The sequence below is a fragment of the Equus przewalskii genome, chromosome 16 (assembly GCF_037783145.1).
Source record: "Equus przewalskii isolate Varuska chromosome 16, EquPr2, whole genome shotgun sequence".
Classification (NCBI taxonomy): domain Eukaryota; kingdom Metazoa; phylum Chordata; class Mammalia; order Perissodactyla; family Equidae; genus Equus; species Equus przewalskii.
In genome coordinates, this window is record NC_091846.1 from 71364839 (window position 1) to 71384214 (window position 19376).

The window sequence follows — 19376 nt, forward strand, 5'->3', positions numbered from 1 at the left end:
AAAATAGTTTTTGCCTGTTGTCACTAATCCTCTTGGAACTGATCTTTGGATATAGTGTGTGCTGGGGATACAATTGTTTTTCTTCCATATATGAATACCTGTGATATTGTGATTTATAATAATATATATTTTGTCTTCATCCTGTTTTTGGCAGAGCTCCTAAAATCCTTGGAATTTCCTAGTTGATGAGAGTGATAAAGGTGTATTTTGTTATGTTAATGAGGTGAGTTTTGAGAAGTACCTAAGAATTGGGGCTGGTTGCCAGGAGAACCCACCATCTGATTAGAGGGTTGGAATTTTTAGTCCTAACACCTCCCCGCTACCCCACCCCTTCCAGGGAGGAGAGAGGGGCTGGAGGTTGAGACAACCGCCAGTGGCCAATGATTTAATCCATCATGCCTATGTAATAAAGTCTTCATAAAAACCCAAAAGGACACAGTTTGGAGAGCTTTCAGATGTGTGAATCTTATGATTCCTTGGGTCACGGAGCAGACCTCAAAGTCTACAATGACAGAAACCCCTTTTTTCAGGACCTTGCCCTATGTATCTTTTCATCTGGCTGTTGATTTGTATTCTTTAATATCCTTTGCAGCAAACTGGTAATCTAGTGAGTAAACTGTTTTCCTGATCTCTGTGAGCCAAACTAGCAAATTAATCGAACCCAAGGAGGGGGTTGTGGGAAGCGCTGATTAATAGCCAGTTGGTCAGAAGCACAGGTAACAACCTGGACTTGGGATTGGTGTCTGAAGTGGAGGGCAATCTTGCGAGACTGAGCCCCTAACCTGAGGAATCTGATGCTATCTCTGGGTAGAGAGTGTCAGTGAGCTGAATTGTATGACACCCAGCTGGTGTCTGAAAATTGCTTGATGGTGTGGGGAAAAGACCCACACATTGGAACTGGAATCAGAATCATTAATGCCAATTGAACCAGCTACATTCACTGAAATGTGCAACCTTTCTCCAACTGTCTGCAGTTCTTGATGGCAGACTGAGCTTCCACATTTACATGGGTCTGTTTATGCCTCAATATTCTGTTATGGTTCTATATTTTCTATCCCTGCACCAATCACATGGCCTTAAATACCTCAGCATTATTAAAAGTCTTGCTATATCGTGGGGAAAGTTCTCACAATTCATCCTTCCTCAAGAGTGTTTAATTTTTCTTGGACATCGTAGGTACTTTTCTTAAGGAAAAGCTTGTAAAATTCCACAAAAAAAGGGGCAGGGTATGTTTTGGTTGGGATTTACATTGAATCTGTATACCTTGTCGGGGAGAACAGACATCATTAATACTGATTTTGCCAATCTGTGAACACGTACTATCTTTCAATTTAATTACTTTTTAAAGTTTTCATAATTTTCTCTGTAAAGGTCTTGTCCATTTTTGTTAGATTAATTCCTCAAGTAGGCACTTGACCGTTTTCAAAGCTATTATAAGTACTATCTTAAACATTTAAATTTAATTTTCTGTTACTAACTAGTATATTGAAATGCAAGTGAATTTTATATGCTGGTTTTGTATTTAGCAAATGCCAAATTTTCTTGTTAATTCCAACAATTTATTTGTAGATTCGTTTGGATTTTTGTGTACTGAAACCTATAATCTGCTTTTAATGACGATTTTATTTATTTTTCAATGCTTCTATGTTCTACTTCTTTTCTAGATTTATTGTGCTAGCTCAGACCTCCAGCGTTATGTCAAATAGTAGTATGTGAAGGTCTCAAGTTCAAGAGGAATCTTTTTAGAGGATGTAGTGGGTTCAATAGTGGCCCCAAAAAGATTATGTCCAAGTCCTAATTTGCTTACCTGTGAAATGTGACCCTACTTAGAAATAGGGTCTTTGCACATCTAATTAAAACTCTCAAGATGAGATCATCCTGGACTTAGGGTGGGCCCTAAATCCAATAACCATTGTCTTTATAGGAGTCAGAAAAGAAGATACAGAGACACACAGAGGGGAGGACCATGTGAAGACAGAGGCAGAGCTTGGAGTGATGTGTCTACAAGTCAAGGAATGCCAAGAATTGCCAGCAGCCACTAAAAGCTGGAAGAGAGGCCTGGAGGAGAGGCATGGAGGGAGAGAGCCTCCAGAAGGAAGCAACCCTGCCAATACCTTGATTCCAACTTCTGGCCTACAGAACTGTGAGAGAATAAATTTCTTGTTGTTTTTAGTCACCAAGTTTGTGGTAATTTGCTGAGTCAGCCCTAGAAAACTCATACAGAAGATAACGTAAGAAACTGGCTTAGTGACCTGGTGATAAGGAAGGATTTCTTTTTTTTTTTTTAAAGATTTTATTTTTTTCCTTTTTCTCTCCAAAGCCTCTGGCACATAGTTGTATATTCTTCATTGTGGGTCCTTCTAGTTGTGGCATGTGGGACGCTGCCTCAGCGTGGTTTGATGAGCAGTGCCATGTCTGTGCCCAGGATTCGAACCAACGAAACACTGGGCCACCTGCAGCGGAGTGAGCGAGCTTAACCACTCAGTCACAGGGCCAGACCCAGGAAGGATTTCTTAAACAAGATACAAAAACCACTAGCCACAAAAGAAAAGATTGATATATCCCTCTATGTTAAAATCACAATCTTTTGAATGTTAAAAGATGCTGCAGTACAATTTAAGACATGTCATAAATTAGGAGGTATGCAGCAGACACAATCAACAAAGTACTAGCTCCAAAATGTTATTTCTATGAATCTACCACGAAGTCAAACAACTTAATAGGAAAATGAGCCAAAATAAATAAATAGAAAATTTACAGGAAAAGCCACACCAATGGCTCATGACCGTATGAGAAGAGGGTCAGCCTCATTAGTAATCACAGAAATGAAAATTAAAACATGAGTTACCATTCATACCAATCAGATTAGCAAAAAATTTAAAAGGCTGATAATATCAAGTATTAGCAAGGAACAAAAGCAATCAGAGATCCTTTACACCGCTGTAGTCTAAATTGGGACAATCAAGTTGGAAAGCTGTTTAACTTGAGTAAAATTGCAGATGTACATACTATAAAAGCCAGTAATTCCAGTCCTAAGCAAATGTGGTCAAGAAACATGAATAAGAACATTCACAGTAGCTTTGACTGGAATTGCAAAAAAATTGGGAACAACCCAAATGTCCATCTACAGTAGAAGGGTAAAAAAACCCAATCCTATTCATATGGTGAAATACTGTCTACATATACAAATGAATGTACTGCCACCGTATGCACCACTGGGCAAGTCACAACAATATTTTCGGTATGATTTCATATATTAATTTAAAAATTGATACTGCTTAGGGAAGTACTTGTAGGTAGTAAAATTATAAGTAAGTGCAAGGAAACGATTATCACAACCATCATGATGGTGGTTACCTGGGAGCAGGTAATAGGGTTATAGGGTGAGGCACAGAGGGCACTTCTAAGGAACCAGCAGCATTCCACTTTTGAAACCATGTGTTAGTGTCAAAGCAAAACCAGACTGGACAGTAGTTAAAGTGTAAAAACAGATGTTATTCACGGCTATTGCAATAGGGGAAAAGAAATCTCAGTATAGAACTGGCTCAATTCTGAATGCAGCAGGGGCAAATGGGAATTTATAGCCAAGGTGCAGGGTGGGGCTCAGTGGATGGAAAATAACTAAGAGGAAACATCAAGGGTGAGTGGGGATCTTGGCTAATCTGACCCAACAGGATTCTTGCTGAAAACAAGCCAGAGTGATCAGAAGTCACCTGGGGGATAGTGGACCAGGAACCTGATTAGATAAGGAGAGTGATCAGATATGGAGGATGGTGACTCTTACTAAACTGACTTATCAGGGTTCTTGCTAAAACTGGATTTTACAGGGAAGTACAAAGATGGGCCTAGAAGGTTCAGGAGCTTGACTAACATCTGATCAAGCAAAGAATCTGTCAGTACTTACATGGGTGTTTTCTTATAGTTATTTTCAAGCTGCAGATGTATGTTTTATATTCTTCTGGGTATATGATATATTCCATAATTTAAAAAAATGTATAACAGATTATTTAACTGGAAGATGGATGGAAAGGCAACTATTAGGTAAAGAGATTTGTAGGACATTATATTACTGGTTCAGTGTTGGGATTTGTAGTTCCTTTATAATTCTCTTAATCACATTTCAAGGTGATTTTCATTCATTTAGTCATTCATTCATCCATTCCATATTTATCGAGCCTTTCTAGTTGCAGGTACTCTGTTAGATTACACAGAAGAGGAGCATGGTCTCTCTAGTCAAATTGCTTAAAATCTGGTACGGGAGAGAGACACCTGCCTAGAAGATACCACATAGCACGGAAAATACAGTGATAGAAGTTTGCAGATGGAGACATTCAGAGGAGATTCCTGGAACGAGCACTGAAGGATATCTAAGCCTGAAGAAGAGAGGGTCATGGCATTCCAGGCCAAGGTAAGAAACAAGGCATTGAGAGAACAGGAAAGGAGTGGTTTTGCTGGACTACAGGGTACATATGAGGAAGGGGTGAGAGACTGGATTAAAGATGCAGGCAGAGGCCAGATTATGAAAGGCCGAGTAAAACATCTTAGTTAGCATTGGGTTTGGCTGTGAGTATCCAAATTAATATCCAAATAATAATGGCCTAAAGACAGAGGTTTATTGCTTTGTCATGTAGACCACATGTCTGAGTAGGTGGTGGCTACTGTGATGCTCCACACTGAGTCCAGGACCCAGACTCCATTTCTTTTTACTGCTCCATGGTCCAAAAACAGCTAATAATTAGCATAACACAGGGCTTTAAAATAAGTGGTTTTATTATAAAATTCTAAAAATGTGCTGTAAAGGACAGTCATGGGAATACTGCATAATAAGAAGAAACATATCTTCACAATCCAGACAATTACAGAGCAGATTTTATATTGTCCATGGAATTAATATTTAAAAAACAGTCTTCTTTTCAGTTAACAAGAGTCTTCGGAGCACCATTATTTGAAGGGAAGGTATTTTGCGTATCAGAGTTCATCTTTGGTCTGCAATTAAGAAGCAAAATATTTAGAGCCAGAAAGAAGTCTTACATGAGTCAAGGAGGCTTACGCTGGTCTATTAATTATTTTCCCTTGAAGATGAAAGAAGGAAAAAAGGCCAAGTTACTGCTAGAGGCTTGTAGGGCCTAGGAGTATTGTTGGAATCACCCATGAGTCAAGTCACATTGTGTTTTACAGAGCTATTGATGGGAAACTCAAACTTCTAAGGGTATGTATTACTGTAAAGGGCCTTGTGTTAGGGATGCTATCAGTGAACGGCTCGAGCAGACAATAAGGAAGAAATAAACAAAGCTTTCATTCTGGTCCCTAACTTCCACAAATCAGTGGAAGATATGATTTGGCATCCATTAAAATCACTTAGACAAAGATAAAAAATAAAAAAGAGGAGTGGAGGAAGGAAGCTGCCCAGTTTCATTTGGAGCCCACAGAAGCGTTCTGATACCAAATCACAAAATTCTTGAGGGGGTATGCTTCAATTCTGGCAATTTCTCTTTTGGCTTTAACTGATTTTATGGCTTCCCAGCACTGAGAAGGGTTAATGCTGATGAAATATCACTTCTGAGGTCTAGTTAGTTAGTGGCAGATCAGTTCTCCAAAAAAACAAAACAACCAAAACTCTGATTTATAGCATGTACTGTTGTCATGGTGTAACTACTCTCACCAGATTCCAAACTACTAAAATTTCACCACTGTGCAAAATTCCTAAATCTCAACAATCAGTGAGCTTGTATGACCTGGTTCCATCACACCACTGTGGCTAGTGGTCCTCTTATTCCTTTTAAACCCCCTTGAGAGGCAGACATAATAATTGCCAAATCTGCCTTCTCAACTTTGGTTACAATACCACAATTTTGAGTTTGTGCATTCAGAGACATGGTGATGTTGCTTAAAATAATGTCGAGCTAGCATATTATATATATATAAATAATATATGTTATATATTATTTATATTATAAATAAATAATATAATCACAGTTTATACAATATATATTCCTTCAAACAAAAAAGAACTATAATCAAAATAACCCTTCCCTGCCACATGATGTCTTCATACACAACCATGCACACACTTGAAGATAAGAGACTGGTTTTTGGTTCTTGCTTTGCTATAATCCAGTTAGATGATTCTGAGCTAAATTCTTCTTTGGATTTAGTTTTGTTAACCATAAAATGAAAGCGTTTACTGGATGAGTTCTAAGGTCTTTTTAGCCTGACAAGTCCATATGTGAATCTGCCTTTTATAAATGAAACAGTACATAGTAGTTATCAACAGACTGCTTTTAAATGAATAATCTGTTAACATGAATAATCATGGCCATATATTTCTTCATCTCTAAATTTGGGATGATGAACTTTGCCACACTTATCTCACAAGGAGATGAGGCTACTAGATGATGCGTGGGAAAATACTTTTCAAACTGGAAATCCGTATTTAAATGCCACATGATCTGAATTCTCACATTAAAAGGCCTTTCTCACTTGCCAGGAGCTCCTGTGTCTTCTCACTTATCTTTCTTTCACCTTGTTGTTATCTATTGTATCTGCCTCTCAGGTAGACTGAATTGCTTAGAGGCCCTAGGAGGAGCTCAAATAGCTGTTGCCTGACTGAAAGACTAAAGGGATAAATGAGGACTTGGGTCAGCGCTAGTCCTTACTCTGACATTGGCCAGAAGGTCAGTTCCGGTTACCTGTTTCCTATGGCACGTGCAAGGAAAGAGGTCATCCTCGGTCTGTGGTTCTACCCTCTTCATGCCCTCTCGGATTTGGGGCTCACTCACTTGTAAACTGGCATATTCCTGTATAGGCAACAATACAAAAGCATTCCTTATATAACACTCAAAGCACTTTTACCAAATCAGATACACTGGAATTTGCCAGAATATGGTCCATTTAACTCACATGTGTCAACAGGTGATATACAAAGTCCTCCATACCCCACTTAAACACCCAACAGCAGAGCTTCTGAGAGGTGGCTGTCCTTTGGACATTGACTGCCTATTGCTAAGCGATCTCTATTCTATCCTTCATTTGTACAACTTGCTTATTACCACCTGCTGCCTTGTAGTGAAAATAATTGTGCACGTGATCTTCCCTATTCTGGGAATTTGAGGACAGAGACTATTTCTGCCTTACCCACCACGGTTTGCACAGCATCAGTCACCATCTTCAGTGATTATGCGCTCTCTCTGGGTTCCGCTGTGGGCTAGGTGTTCATGCTCTAGTGTCTGTGAGTTGAATGAATGAACACTACCCTGTGGATCTTTAGGAATTCAGATAGTAAATCCCCCCTTCTGCCCCCAGGGCCCTGCTCCTTCAGTTGACACATTTCACCCTGCTATCTCTTCACCATCCCCGGGGAAAGTTAAAACCAGTGCAGACCAGAAATAGACCAACTGTGTTCTGTAGCAGAGCCTAAGATATGGGGCTCAATATCTGCAATTCTCAGATAAAAAAATTTTAACTTAGATTTAGTACTATTATTAGCAAATTACTTGTTTACCACTGTATTTTTTTTAAAGGAAACTTTCAAATTGTCAGATATGCTTTGATTACAATCTCTAAATGCTTAGGTCCCGAAAACAGTTTCCAAGAGAAGTCATGGCTCATAGGAGGTCAGCACAACGGGTCGAAACATACCTTGCACTGTTTAGACAAAGAAACGGTAAGGCAGCAAGCAAGATTGTACAAAGAGAAAATAAGAATGTGTACACAGTAACTTTACAGGATCAGATGACGCCAATTTCCCAACCATACAGCACACAGTTCTGCCATTAACACTTTCCCCTCAATGTTGCAGCATTCTCCATTAGCGAATCTTGGTTTCGTACTATTTTCAATATTATTTAATATTGGTCCATGGTTTTTTCCCAAAGAGGTGTACATATATCTCCTTATATTAATATACTTTTAGAAATTAAGTGAAATATTAACATGCCACAGCTCTTAACATGTCTAATTACAAGTTGCATGTCTATTTTCTTAGAAAATACTGACCTGGAAAAGTTTAAAATAATAACAGAATATGTCATCACCCATGAGATTATTTCTTGCAAATTCTTGTCCTGCTTTTGCTATCTTCTTGGCCTAGGGGGGAAAAATCCTTTAATTAAATGTTTTGTCCTATGCAGACATACGCAAATCAATCTTCAGAGTACACGTATAGTGGGATAATAAAGGGAAAAATATCTTTGGAGGCAGTCTTATGTGGTAAAGGGAACATTTAATATCAGAGTATGTTTGTTCAAACTAAAGGTAGGTTTCTAAGACTTGAAAGTTTGATTTTTTGAGGACCCTCCATACTGTTTTCCATAGTGGCTGGAGCAATTTACACTCCCACCAACAGTGCACAGGGGTTCTCTTTTCTCCACATCCTTGCCAACACTTGTTATTTGTTGTTATTTTGATGATAGCCATTCTGACAGGTGTGAGGTGATATTTCATTGTGGTTTGGATTTGCATTTCCCTGATAATTAGTGACGCTGAGCATCTTTTCATGTGTATATAGGCCATCTGTATGTCTTCTTCATAAAAATTTCTATTCAGGTCTTTTGACCAGTTTTTAATCAAATTGTTTGTTTTTAAACTTTTTTTAATTTATTTTTTGAGGAAGATTAGCCCTGAGCTAACATCCGCCACCAATCCTCCTCTTTTTGCTGAGGAAGCTTGGCCCTGAGCTAACATCTGTGGCCATGTTCCTTTGTTTTATATGTGGGATGTCTGCCACAGCATGGCTTGGTAAGTGGTGTGTAGTCAACACCCGGGATCCAAACCGGTGAACCCTGGGCTGCCAAAGAGAAGCATGAGAAACCAACCACTATGCCACTGGGCTGGCCTCAAATTGTTCCTTTTTTGATAATGAGTTATGAGAGTTCTTTACTACCATATGATCCAGCAATTCCATTTTTGGATATTTCCCTGAAGAAAACAAAAACACTAATTTGAAAAGATATATGCACCCCTATGTTCATTGCAGCATTATTTACAACAGCCAGATATGGAAGCAACCTAAGTGTCCACTGATAGAAGAATGGATAAAGAAGATGAATGGATAAAGAAGATTTATCCATAAAGAATGAATAAAGAAGATTCCGCACACAATGGAATATTACTCAGCCATAAAAAGGAATGAAATCTTGCCATTTGCGACAACATGGATGGACCTAGAGGATATTATGCTAAGTGAGCTAAGACAGACAGAGAGAGACAAATACTGTATGATTTCATTTATATGTGGTATCTAAAAACATAAAACAAATGAACAAACAAAACAGAAACAGATTCATAGATCTGGAGAACAAACTGGTGGTTGCCAGAGGGAAGGGGGATGGGAGAGTTGGTTAAAACGGATTAAGAGGTACAAACTTCCAGTTATAAAATAAGTCACAGGGATGTAATATACAGCACAGGGAATATAGTCAATAATACTGTAATAACTATGTATGTTGACAGATGGTTACTAGACTATCATGATGATCACTTCGTAATGTGTATAAATGTTGAATCACCATGTTGTACACCTGAAACTAACATAATGTTGTATGTCAACTATACTTCAATTAAAAAAAGAAAAAGGCCTTGAAAGTTAAAGAAATCATATTGGACCTTCTAGAATCAAGCTTCTCTTGTAGAGAGAAGGTAAACATTAAAAGAAGTAACAATGACTTTGCAAAGTAAATGCAAGATGAATCTTGATGCACTGCCTTAACAATTTTCAGCAATTAGTTTGAAGTTTACATCATGCCGTGTCCCTCATTTTAATCCACCAAATAGTTAGTTTTTACTCCTGCCAGGATGGCCGTCTTAATTTTTATCTTGCTAGTAGAGATGAGGCAGTGCTGGGGGCTCAGATCAACCTGACTAAAAGCGAGAGCAGAATCAAGGCCAAGGTCTAGCTTTTTGTTTCACGTGCAGAGTGGACAGTTAATGCCTGTGCTCACCCTGAAGGGAACTGTGCTAGCCATGGGGAAGCAGCATCCTATTTAGATGAGAGGTCTATATCGAGCAGCCCGAACGCTTGCCAGGCACAAGACAATTAAAATGAACCTGACAGTGGCGTACACAGAGACTGACCTTACCTCTTCATCGTGATCTTTTGCCCATTTAAGTTTTTCTAGGAGATCGCTCAGGTTGCTTTTAACTGGAATGTAGTGTTTCCAGGGCTGCAGCTCATTGTAGAAGTGTTCGTAGTAGATAGAGTCCTGCTTCAGCACAACACTGTCACCGACTAGCAGATAGGGCAGGCGATACGCTGCGACAGTGCCATCGACGTTTATTTGGTATTTATGCTGCAAAACAGCAGTGAAGTATAAGAACCTCCACTAAATTTCCTTTTCTCCATTCTCTTTATTCTCCTCCTGTTTCCACAAAAAAACCCTCATCATCCTCAGATACACACTGGCCAGATCTTGCCCTCTGCCTTCGCCATTTAGTAAGTGCTATTATATAACACCCTGATAAGAGCTAATGGCTTATTTTGATGTTCTCCCAAGTTTCATAAAGGGGCGAGAAGTCTGACATTGAAGCAGCCAATAAACTGTGGTCCTTCGGCCACAACCTAAGGAAAGACAGATTTATCATGACTTCGTAATCCCTCTACTACTTTACTGATTGCATGCGAGCACCTGACAACGGCACACTCTCTGCCATGTTAACCATACCTTTTAACTATCAGATGGCCACACACAAGTCTTAAGGAAATTAGCAAGCCCTGGGGCGAGAACATCTGTGAATAAAAATATTCACTGCACTGTGGTAATTAATAGTCTTTAGCTGCAGCAAATTCAACAGGTGGGAACAAAGCAAAGGCCTGAAAGAACACCCTCTCAGGAGGGAGGGCTGGATCAGCTCTCTCTGGTTATAACCATTTCTTGCAAAAACCTTTGTGATATGCATGTGGAAGAAACACTAACCATTCAAGTGAGGGGATTCTTTAGGTCCATCTGCTGCCATGTAACCCAGCAAAAGAAAACCTGGCCATCTACCGCACAGACAGAGCTTGCTAATCACCTGCCTTCCCACATACAGAGGACAGGTGATTGCTTTTGTCAACCTTTCTCCCCATCACACGGGGCTTCAAAGAACCTAGAGAATAGGGCAGTGTCCCACTGCCTGAGAGAAGTTGTTAGAAAAAGGATCCCTCCCTGGGAAACATGAGCAATCCACATTCTACACACAGAATGTACTCCCCAATCCCAGAATTCCCAGACAGAACATCTGGGTTTCAAGACATTTCCCCATCAGAAGTCCTGCTAAGAGACACCTGGTTTCTATCTTCTTTAGTCTGTTGCGAGGCTATGGTTCTGGGGAGAAGTATTTGTGAAGTCATTTACATGTATTTATTAATAAGAAAAGATTTGGAGCTGAAATGTGCTTATCTTGAGGGTCAGTTGGGGAAAAAATTATAGTTCTACCCAGGTCCCAAGCTTCCTTGATGCATATTTAATGTCAGGGCTGGGGACTGAGGACAACCCATGTTGCCAAACCAGTCCCCGGGGCCCCATGCCTTGACAGTCACTAGGTTTTGTGCTCATCTCTCCCATCCTCTAATTTATAGGCCTCCACTTCCCTCCCTCAAATGAAGGTATTTGGAAAAACAAAAAGGACTGGCCACGGACAATGTTATACCTTGAAGAAATCAAAAAATGAAATGTGTTTCACAATGGGACCATATAGGCTTTCATCGTGTTTAAAGAAGAAAAAGTTGGTGAAAGCAGCATCGATGAGTTCTGGGTGTTTTCTGCTGAGTTTAACCAGCTCCAGTCTCTCTTTCCGGCTGTCTCGCCCTCTCCAGACGGCTGTGGAGTTTTTGCTTTCCCAGGGAGGACCTGTGTTCCCTTGCACAGACATCATATCCAGACTTACTCTGGAAGACAGAAAGTGCAACAGATTTTCCTCCCAAACCGTCACCTCACAAAGGCTGTTGGGAAAGAACTCACCAAGGAGAGAAAACCAAGTCTCTGGGTCATCTGTGACCCATCTCTCACCGGCCCATGGTTTCTAGAACAGAGTCAGTCAAGTCATAGGTGGGCATCACAATATCCTTGGAATCCGTGGAACCACACCAGGAAAAGATTGGATGGATGTGTGAACTGGATTTCTTTTTTTCCAAAGGCCAGTCTCCCAAATTAACAAAAAACTCTGCATCTGGCATCTTCACCTAGGAAAAAGAAAGCAAAGAGCTCATTCACATTTCTAGCTTTACGTAATACCTTCTATTTACCAATGTGTTGGGAAAGGCAGTCTCGTGTATGCAGTCTTTGTTGGCTACATGAGGATGGGCCTTGGGCCTGGCATACTTCCTTACCAAGACATAAGGAATCCTTCTAGTCTGGGCTGGGCTTATGGCTTTGTGAGGGAATGTACTCTTTTTGTTCTGTTTAAGCATGGGCATCAATGACCCTCAGGCATGCCCCGAGTTTGTGGACCCACAGGGAGGGTCCAGGGAGCTTCTACTGCAGCAGGAAGTGAGGTGCACGCAGCCACACTGCCAAGTGGCTGCCAAGTGGATCTGCTGGCTATGGGGGTCCACTGCATTGCCTGTGTGCTCTCTCTCCTCTGCTATAAGTAAACGCTGGACCACTTGAGCCTGGTGTGCCTGCTGTCTGTTCCCAGCAACCTCGAATCCTGCACTGCTCTCTTCCCTGGGGGGCACTTACCTGCCTTTTAACCTTGGCTATGCTCATTAGTTACATTCTGTCCCGTGGCACTGCCAGACCACCCAGTGAGCAATGAAACACAATAAAAATTAGAAATTGGACCGAATGAAAGGCCAACTTTACAACCTTCAGGTAATGACAATTACCTTGATTTGAATAGTAGGTAACTTTTCAGAACATTGTCATATGTGTAAGTATACTAGATTTTCTTTCTATGGTGCCCAAATTGGCCAATAAATTTGCTTCCAAAGGGATGAAATGACAAAGGTAATCTCTGTTCTCATGTTGACAAGAGACTCTAAGATGATCAAAGAGAGAAAGAGAATTACTAGCAAATAATGACAACAAATAGCACTTGGGACTCTAACTCTAGTTCTTTGTTAATGAGACAGATGCTTCCATTTAAAAAATACACCCCAGCAAGGTGGTGGGATCAGGATTTGAACTCTGGAAACCCAACACCAAAGTCAGCACTAGTAACTTCCAAGCTAGGCTGCCTCTACTGGGAAGTGGCACAAACATGTTGAAAAGACCTGTTTTATCTAGACATGGGAAAACACTTAGGGTATTTGTAAAATGAGTTATATTTTTTAGGCAAGAACTGTATTGGTCAGTCTGAAAAGCATCTTGAGAAACTGGAGTCCTGAAGAACATCATTTTTCCATGGAATGCAACAGATGAGCAAGAAAAACTTGCCAGCACTCTGATGTCTTAGCTTAAAGGAGGCAAAATATTGATGCTATATAACTACCTACATTCAGAATTAACTTACTGCAAATGCTTTGCAATCTAGAGAAGGGTACTATGATTTTCCATGAGTAATTTAGTCAAGACATGCACATAGATTATTCAATAAACAGCTGTTAAGCAATTGGTAAAAATGTTGGTATTCTTTTTCATATCAGCCATTTTACTATCACTGTCAAAATACTCCTCTAGAACCCTGCTAAAGCACATTATACCAAGGAAGAGGATTCAGCATATGGAAAATCTTGTTTGGGCTCAAAGTAGATTTAGTACCAAAATGATTTTATTATAAGACACTTTTCTCTATAAGGTATTGCTATGGGTTGAATTCTGTCCTCCAAAAAATATGCTGAAGTCTTAAACCCCAGTATCTCAGAATGACCTTATTTGGAAATGGGGTCATTGCAGATATAATTAGTTAAGATGAGGTCATACTGGAGTAGCATGGCCCCTTAATTCAATATGACTGATGACCCTGTGAGAAGTAAAGACATGGAGACCCAAAGGGAGCAAGTCATGTGACAACAGAGAGCAAATGGAGTGATGCAGTTGCAAACCAAGGGATGCCAAGGGTTGCCAGCCATCACCAAAAGATAGGAAGCATTCTTCCTCACAGGTTTTAGAGGGAGCATGGCCCTGCTGGCACCTTGATTTTGGACTCCAGGCTCCAGAACTGTGAAAGAATAAATTTCTGCTGTTTTAAAGCCATGAGTTTGTGGTACTTTGTTGCAGCAGTACTAGGAAATTAATACAGGTATCCTACATGACATAAAACTTCAGAATAGTATTACAATAAAGTTCTACAATAGAACACCCCTGATAGTGTTATTTTTATTTTGAAAAATTATATTGTATGGGCCGGCCCAGTGGCACAGCGGTTAAGTTCACATGTTCCGCTTCTTGGCGGCCCGGGGTTCGCTGATTCGGATCCTGGGTGCGGACATGACACTGCTTGGCACGCCATGCTGTGGCAGGCATCCCACATATAAAGGAGAGGAAGATGGGCATGGATATTAGCTCAGGGCCAGGCTTCCTCAGCAAAAAAAAAAGAAAAGAGGAGGACTGGCAGTAGTTAGCTCAGGGCTAATCTTCCTCAAAAAAAAAAAAATTATATTGTAAAACCTGGGCTTAAATTGTCTATTACACCTAAGAGAAAGGAAATACTTACTTTTCTGGTCAGAGAAAGTAGTATGGCATCCATGAAAATTCTAAAACCTACATGTTCACCATGAGTCTTGATATAAACCTAAAAGAGATGAACATGTTTTTATGTTAGTCTAAAAGTACCACAGGCTTCACTAAGGTAAAGCTTATCACAATGATCCTCAGACTGATTTTTAATAAACCTCTGTAGCTACTTGTAGCCAAATGGACAAAACAAAGTAACTCAAGACAAACAGGCAAACCTCAGTGATGAATTGTACCTTGTTATCCTTCAGGGTATAGTGACACAAGCTCTGCCTTTGTCCAAATCTTTTTGGGATTTCTGTTGCAATCTTTTCTGGATCAACGGTAGGGAAATGTGCCAGATCTCTCTGAATCTGGGTAATGGTTTCTGGGCAGCTCATCTCCTGTAGCCAGGCTGCACTATCTTCCAAAGGACAGTCACAATTCTCGTGATAAACCGGCCCTAGTTACACACAGGTAACAAAATATCACAGTAATAATTTCACTCAGCATGCAAAGCATGTAACAAATAGCCATAACACGGCTTCACAAATTTTGCCCAGTTAGATAGGAAGAACATTTTGATGGAAAGAGTATTTTAAAAGAAAAACATTTTTTATTACACTGGGGCATCACTAGTCAGTCAGTTCTGACAGCTCTTCACAGTAAAGTCTTGTGATATTTTCAGAGTCAGGCCTGCTTTGCACGAGTTGAAAAGAACACCAATGAGTACTATTTTTTGCCCTACAGTGGCTATTATAGTCCACTATTCTTTAGATTTCGTGTACTTAAGAATAACCAAACATTGGTGAAAGGATATCAGAGGAGTATATCCATTTTAATGAAAGACAAAAGTGATATGAAATTAATATTTCAATGGTCTATTATACAAACAGGTTCTTAAAGTGTCTAAGGTATTTTTCTCAATGGGTGAATTGTCCTCAATAGCAACACAAGTAAACAAAGTACCCCTACTCTGCTTGGTATTTTTTTTTTAAGTATTATAAAGAAGCAAAGGTCACCCTCAAAACACTCCACTTCATTAATATTGTAATGAATGAATTATAAGTTTATAGAAATCATACTAACATAGCATAGCAGAACCTGAGTTGAGATTTTACGGTCATTCCTTTCTACAATTCTCAGATTCCCACCTGACCCAGGCAGTAGTAAACAGTGGAATACCTTTTAAAGGTTTAGCCAGTTATACTATACCATGTGGTCCTGGCGGATGTGGGAAAGAAATCTAGAAATTTTTTAAAATGTTTGCCTTTCTTGGAGTGGGGAGACAAGGGAGATCTCTGTCTCTGTATATCTACTGCTTCCCCACTGTTTCAGGTCACTGTCTCCTCTGAGAGGGAACTATACGGCTCTAGGTAACAAAGCTGTACTCTCCTCCCATATAATAAAATATGGGAGAATTTCTCTAGAAAAATAGTAGCAGAATGAAGACAAAAAACAACAGTCAACATGCCTCCCTCTTGTTCAAGCCTTCTCCCTTCCTGAAGTGAGGGACAAACGTCAGTAACACTTGTCAGTTACTTAAGTCATACATCTCCAATTAAGAAAGTGTCCTCTATGACCATAGCTATGGCTTGATTATTCTTGCAAATGCTGTGTCTTCAGGGAGCAAATTCTCCAGGAACATGTTCCTTTCTCTTGAGTAAATTATAATTTTCATTCAAATCTTGCATTTCTCTCTTACCAGGACTCTTAATTTAGCTCTCAAGTGAAATTTTTCAAATGAAAAAAATATCATGCTAACTTCTTTTTGTTGATTGAATGACATACATTATTGTATTCAAATACTGTTGTTTTAAAATTATGTTCCAAATTACCTTTTAAAATATATGGAGATTTGGCTACATGTTGACCTTGGAATTTAACCTCTACCTTCAGATTTTTGTAGCTTGCATACATTCTGTATCTTACTATGAAGGACCCATCCTTTCGGTCTAAAACCTGGACTCCAACTCTAGTGAATTGTTCATCTGGGGCCGAGATTTTAATCTGGAACACCTTTTCACCCGGAGAAGATGTGAACCTGTGATAAGAACAATAAAACATACAGCCTATTTTAAGGAACAAACACACAAAGATTATGCTCTTCAGTCTGTGGACCTTACTATTCTCCTCCACATTCTCCCCCTAACATATGCTTGCTGCTTCTCTTTTATGCTTTTAGTACCAGAATTAATATGATGGATCAGAGATTAAATAAAAGAAGAAGAGGATGACAATGGCCAAGATAACAAAAATGTTTCATTAGAAAAATCGCAAGAGGGGCTGGCCCCGTGGTGGCCGAGTAGCTAAGTTTGCGCGCTCCGCTGCAGGCGGCCCAGTGTTTCATTGGTTCGAATCCTGGGCGTGGACATGGTACTGCTCATCAAACCACGCTGAGGCAGCATCCCACATGCCACAACTAGAAGGACCCACAACGAATATACAGAAGAATATACAACTATGTACCGGGGAGATTTGGGGAGAAAAGGAAAAAATAAAATCTTTAAAAAAAAAAATCGCAAGAGAATATGCTACGACTACTAATCTATGTAAACACAGAATATACATATGCATTCCATATATAAAAATATTCTTACCAACCTACCATTTATTTCATGCCCCTCACATCTGGAAATTTGTGATCAAATGGTGCCTTAAAGATAAGGATCTTTTGAAAAATCTCTCTCAATGATTCTTTAAAAAATCAGTACTATAAACCACGCCCAGCCATGGGCAAAACCCAGTAGGTAGTGTACCATTTAAGTGACATTAAGTGACATATAAGTTTTTGTTTGAGTGAGTGCTCTTGCTACTAAGATTGTTATGATGGAATTAGTCCCCTAATTGTACTATTTATAACCAAGTGACAAAATTTACAACCTTCCTTTTCTTTGCTTTGGAAAATTTCTTATTCCCAAGATTCCCCCCGCCCACCAAATAGACACTGTCAGCATCCACCAATAAAAAAGACAATCATCTCAGAAGTTTGTGAATTCTAAAAATAAGTTTTAAGTATAATTTTAATTGTTGAATTCAATGGAATGAAATAAACGTTTGTTACAAACACGAGATTCATACGTTGATACTTTCCCTCTAAACTCTAAAGTTTCAAGTAGTGCTTCATGTTTCTCTTTGGGTTTCAAAACATGCTTACTGGCTGCTGTGTACGTGAAAACAGAGGGCAGCACCAGAGAAAGACGAAACCAACCAAGTTTTTAACAACTGGGTTTAAATTCCTTATAACAGCTTATGCAAAAGTAGTTGGACACAGTACTTCCAGCAAAGTGCAGGGGCTTTGTCTCCCTCGTCGTGTGGGAATCTCTATCAAAATATTCAGGAAAAGAGCTAATTCGGAATTATTTCTAAAGCTACAGGGAAAAACTGATTGGGACGCGGAAAGACTGTTACAAACAGATGTAGATAGCGCCCAAATATCCTGGAATTTAAACTGCTGTAGAGAAACGAGCTCTCAGGCGGATAAACTTGAAGAGAGAAACCGTAAGTTTTAACTGCAGTTCAAAATAGTTAGGGAGCCGTTTCTCGACTTACTTATTTCCTGATGTATCCACCGCCTGAATATAGAAATAGCGCGCGGGAAGGACGACAGCTGCTTTTAGCCCGGGTCCCCATATTTCGCTCTTCTCTGGGCTCAGTCGCCTTTCTCCACCGGTCTCCGCAAGCGCTGGAACTGTCCCCAGAAAGAAGCAGTAAAGCAGCAAAACGCTAAACATTTACAAGACGGACTCTCGAAATGACCACGGATAAATAAAGGGTAAGACGTGGACGGAACCAGCCGCGGCTTGGGCAGGGGCACGCTGGCCGATCGCAGCAGCAAACCCGGCTCCGAGGGGTGTCGTTCGCTATGCTGGGCAGGCGCGCGGGTCTCCACTTTCCCCAGGAAAATTACAACCCGAGCGCTGGCTTGCCCAGCTGAAGGACGCCAGCACTTCTGCTGAAACCGGCAAGAACCACGCTGCTCCTCTTTCTCGGGACAATGATAAACTTGCGTTGCTCTTGCAACTGAAGCATCATTGGGGGCGAATCCGTCTCAGGTTCCAGCCCAAGGTGCAGGGCGAGGGGATTGGCCCACGCGTCGGGCCGGGCTGAGTAAGACCTTCTCCAAGTGGATGGCGGAGTGGACACGCGTCCCGGCGCCAGGGCTTCCTGGGACGTGTAGTTCGCGACAGGACTAGAGGAAATCCTGCCAGGTCTTACCATCTCTCATTTATTTACTTTGCCGTCATCGCTTTCAGGGAACAGAAAAATACCAGATGCCCAACAGAGGGGCAGCCGGGTCTGGAGGCACACATAAGATATATATATTTTAATTGTCACCATATCCTCCGCACGTGCAGAGGGCAGGTATAAAACACGATGAAAGGAAGGTGGTGTCAATGACATCTGACGACTGGTACCGCCGGGCACAGCCGTCCAGGGCGCTGTCCCCGCGCGCTCCAATGGGACGAGAGACGCCAGCCCCAGGGTAACTGAGGCGCGTCGCGGGCCTCGTGCTGGAAGCTGTGATCCGGGTCCGGTGCTGGGCTGCGCCGCGGCCGCAGTGACCCGACCCCACCGGACAGACCAGAGGTACTGGGGGCTATGGGCAGGGGCCGAGGTGGCGGCCCGCGCCTTGCGCTCTGTGCGCCGGGCCCTCCGCGGAGCATCCCGGGCGCCGCGACCAGGCCTGCCGTCCGCCTGCTCTAGGCGCCGCCAACGCTGCCTGGGCTGCCCCGGGCCATGGCCTCTCCCGAGCCTTGTGGCCGTCCTAGTGGAGGCCATGCGTCGGTGCCCGTCCTCCCGGGA

General features: G+C 41.0%; 3 protein-coding genes across 3 annotated transcripts in view; 2 read left to right on the forward strand and 1 right to left on the reverse strand.

The window, feature by feature from the left end:
• LOC103560017 (collagen alpha-1(I) chain-like) overlaps window positions 1-13537 on the forward strand; it is a 23341-nt gene extending 9804 nt beyond the window's left edge. Inside the window, exons 5-8 of the mRNA XM_070578540.1 lie at window positions 155-223; window positions 1925-2143; window positions 4185-4408; window positions 8975-13537. The gene's annotated coding sequence lies outside the window, so the exon portion shown is untranslated. The remainder of the gene's footprint in view (window positions 1-154; window positions 224-1924; window positions 2144-4184; window positions 4409-8974) is intronic.
• Window positions 4753-18304, reverse strand: POGLUT2 (protein O-glucosyltransferase 2). The gene is made up of 10 exons (XM_008533903.2): window positions 18123-18304; window positions 16409-16614; window positions 14828-15033; window positions 14572-14649; window positions 11985-12157; window positions 11626-11863; window positions 10077-10286; window positions 7996-8085; window positions 6690-6797; window positions 4753-4986 (listed from the first exon to the last, which is right to left on the reverse strand). The coding sequence occupies exons 1-10, from the start codon at window positions 18302-18304 to the stop codon at window positions 4969-4971; spliced, it is 1509 nt and encodes a 502-aa protein (XP_008532125.1). The 3' UTR covers window positions 4753-4968.
• LOC103563485 (basic immunoglobulin-like variable motif-containing protein) overlaps window positions 18150-19376 on the forward strand; it is a 70534-nt gene continuing 69307 nt past the window's right edge. Inside the window, exon 1 of the mRNA XM_070579248.1 lies at window positions 18150-19160. The gene's annotated coding sequence lies outside the window, so the exon portion shown is untranslated. The remainder of the gene's footprint in view (window positions 19161-19376) is intronic.